The following is a 1,662-nucleotide window of genomic DNA, read 5'->3' as shown; positions in this document are numbered from 1 at the left end:
TAGGCTGAGTTAGATACACCATATGTGCACTATATCTTAATTTATCCAATGATACAAACATATTCCACCTAGGTTTTGGCACCATATTTATAAACCTTAATTAAGTTCTGATGTTACACTTACAGATGCATGTATTTTTTTATAAACTCCTTTTGTTTTCAAGATGGGCGCAGTTGTTTTGAAAGAGTACAATTGTGGATAAAATATTTCATTTTCCGAATTGTGTTGAATATTGTTGAAAGTTGTGGTGTTAAGTTGATTTCTCGCCATTTGCATGAGTGTAGTTACATTTCCTGTGGTCATGCTATTTTTATCTCCTTCCATTATTTATCTCCACAGCTCACTGCACAGGCACATTTGACTTTATACTCCCTATTGATTTGCATATGCTCCTCAGGGACTTGGTTGTCTGCTCAGAGCTCTATTAATGCAGGTTCCCTGGAGATGGGGCCTGAGTACATCACTTGGGTGAGCAAGATGATGTCACATTCCCAACTGCTCATCCTGCTGGTGCTCTGGGCCTCAGGTGAGAGGTTTAGAAGAGTATTATCTTTATATTTGTAGAATGGTTTTAACATGCAGAGTGAGCAAACCATTTCATCTAAAGCAGATCTGAATATATGATAAATAAGAAAACCTACATTTAGATACATATTTTATACATTCGTGATTTAATGTATGATCTATGCTCTTTTCTGGTTGCAGGTGCCAGTGGGGACATCGTGATGACCCAGTCTCCTGGCTCTGTGGCTGCATCTGCAGGAGAGACTGTCACCCTCAAGTGCAAGGCCAGTCAGAGTGTTAGCAGCAACTTAGCCTGGTACCACCAGAAACCAGGACAGGCTCCTAAACGGCTCATCTATGCTGCATCTACCCGGCCATCTGAGGTCCCTGATCGATTCAGTGGCAGTGGGTCTGGGACAGATTTCACTCTCACCATCAGCAGATTCCAGCCTGAGGATCTGGGAAATTATTATTGTCATCAGTATTACAGCTCTCCTCCCACAGTGCTTCAACCTCGAACACAAACCTCCTCCCCAAGGCTATAGGGCAGTGAATCCTACAGCACCAGCTGCTGCTTCTTCAAATCTGTCTGAGAAACCACATCCTTTAGGGGACTCTACCATAGAAAACTTTTTTTCACTTGGCCAGATCAAATGACAGGGTGATTTTACCCTCTAGACTAGGGTCTTTTAAACTTTACACCCTGATGGATTGATTCTCTATTCATTGCATATCCTTAATGTTTAAAAAATCATCATCTTCTTTCTTCTCCCCCATCATCCTCCTACAACTGGTCCTTCCCAAGTTTAAATCCTTGATCTTTCATATTCAAAACTTCCCCTGTGGAAGGTCATTTTCCTTCCTTACTCTTTCCTTCAGTGGATCCATTGTCATCCAAGCCTTTCTTTTCAGTGTCACAAAAGATGATTACATTTGCTGCTCTAGCTTTTTTTTTTAATTTAGATAACTATTTTCATTTCTTTTGCCATACAATAGTAACTGTGGGTGCCTTAATATACTATACTCTTGAAGAATGCTTAGGTTATAAGGGATAATGCTCAGCCAATGAAATATGTTGATTTCAGTTTGGGTATAAAATTTTCCAGTGAGCTTCATATTCCTGCAATTGTCAGTCTATTTCTATTGTTCTCTTATAAA

General features: G+C 39.9%; 1 gene segment (V, D, J or C); it reads left to right on the top strand.

The window, feature by feature from the left end:
• The first annotated feature begins 419 nt into the window (after positions 1-419).
• LOC131272948 (immunoglobulin kappa variable 3-20-like) lies at positions 420-1,134 on the top strand. The segment is given in 2 exon segments: positions 420-526; positions 706-1,134. Coding segments are annotated over 2 exon segments (426 nt in total).
• The last annotated feature ends 528 nt before the right edge of the window (positions 1,135-1,662 follow it).

The sequence above is a fragment of the Dasypus novemcinctus genome, chromosome 17 (assembly GCF_030445035.2).
Source record: "Dasypus novemcinctus isolate mDasNov1 chromosome 17, mDasNov1.1.hap2, whole genome shotgun sequence".
In the NCBI taxonomy this organism is placed as follows: Eukaryota; Metazoa; Chordata; class Mammalia; order Cingulata; family Dasypodidae; genus Dasypus; species Dasypus novemcinctus.
The sequence above is the reverse complement of the archived record's forward strand: the minus strand, read 5'-3'. Positions and strand labels throughout refer to the sequence as shown.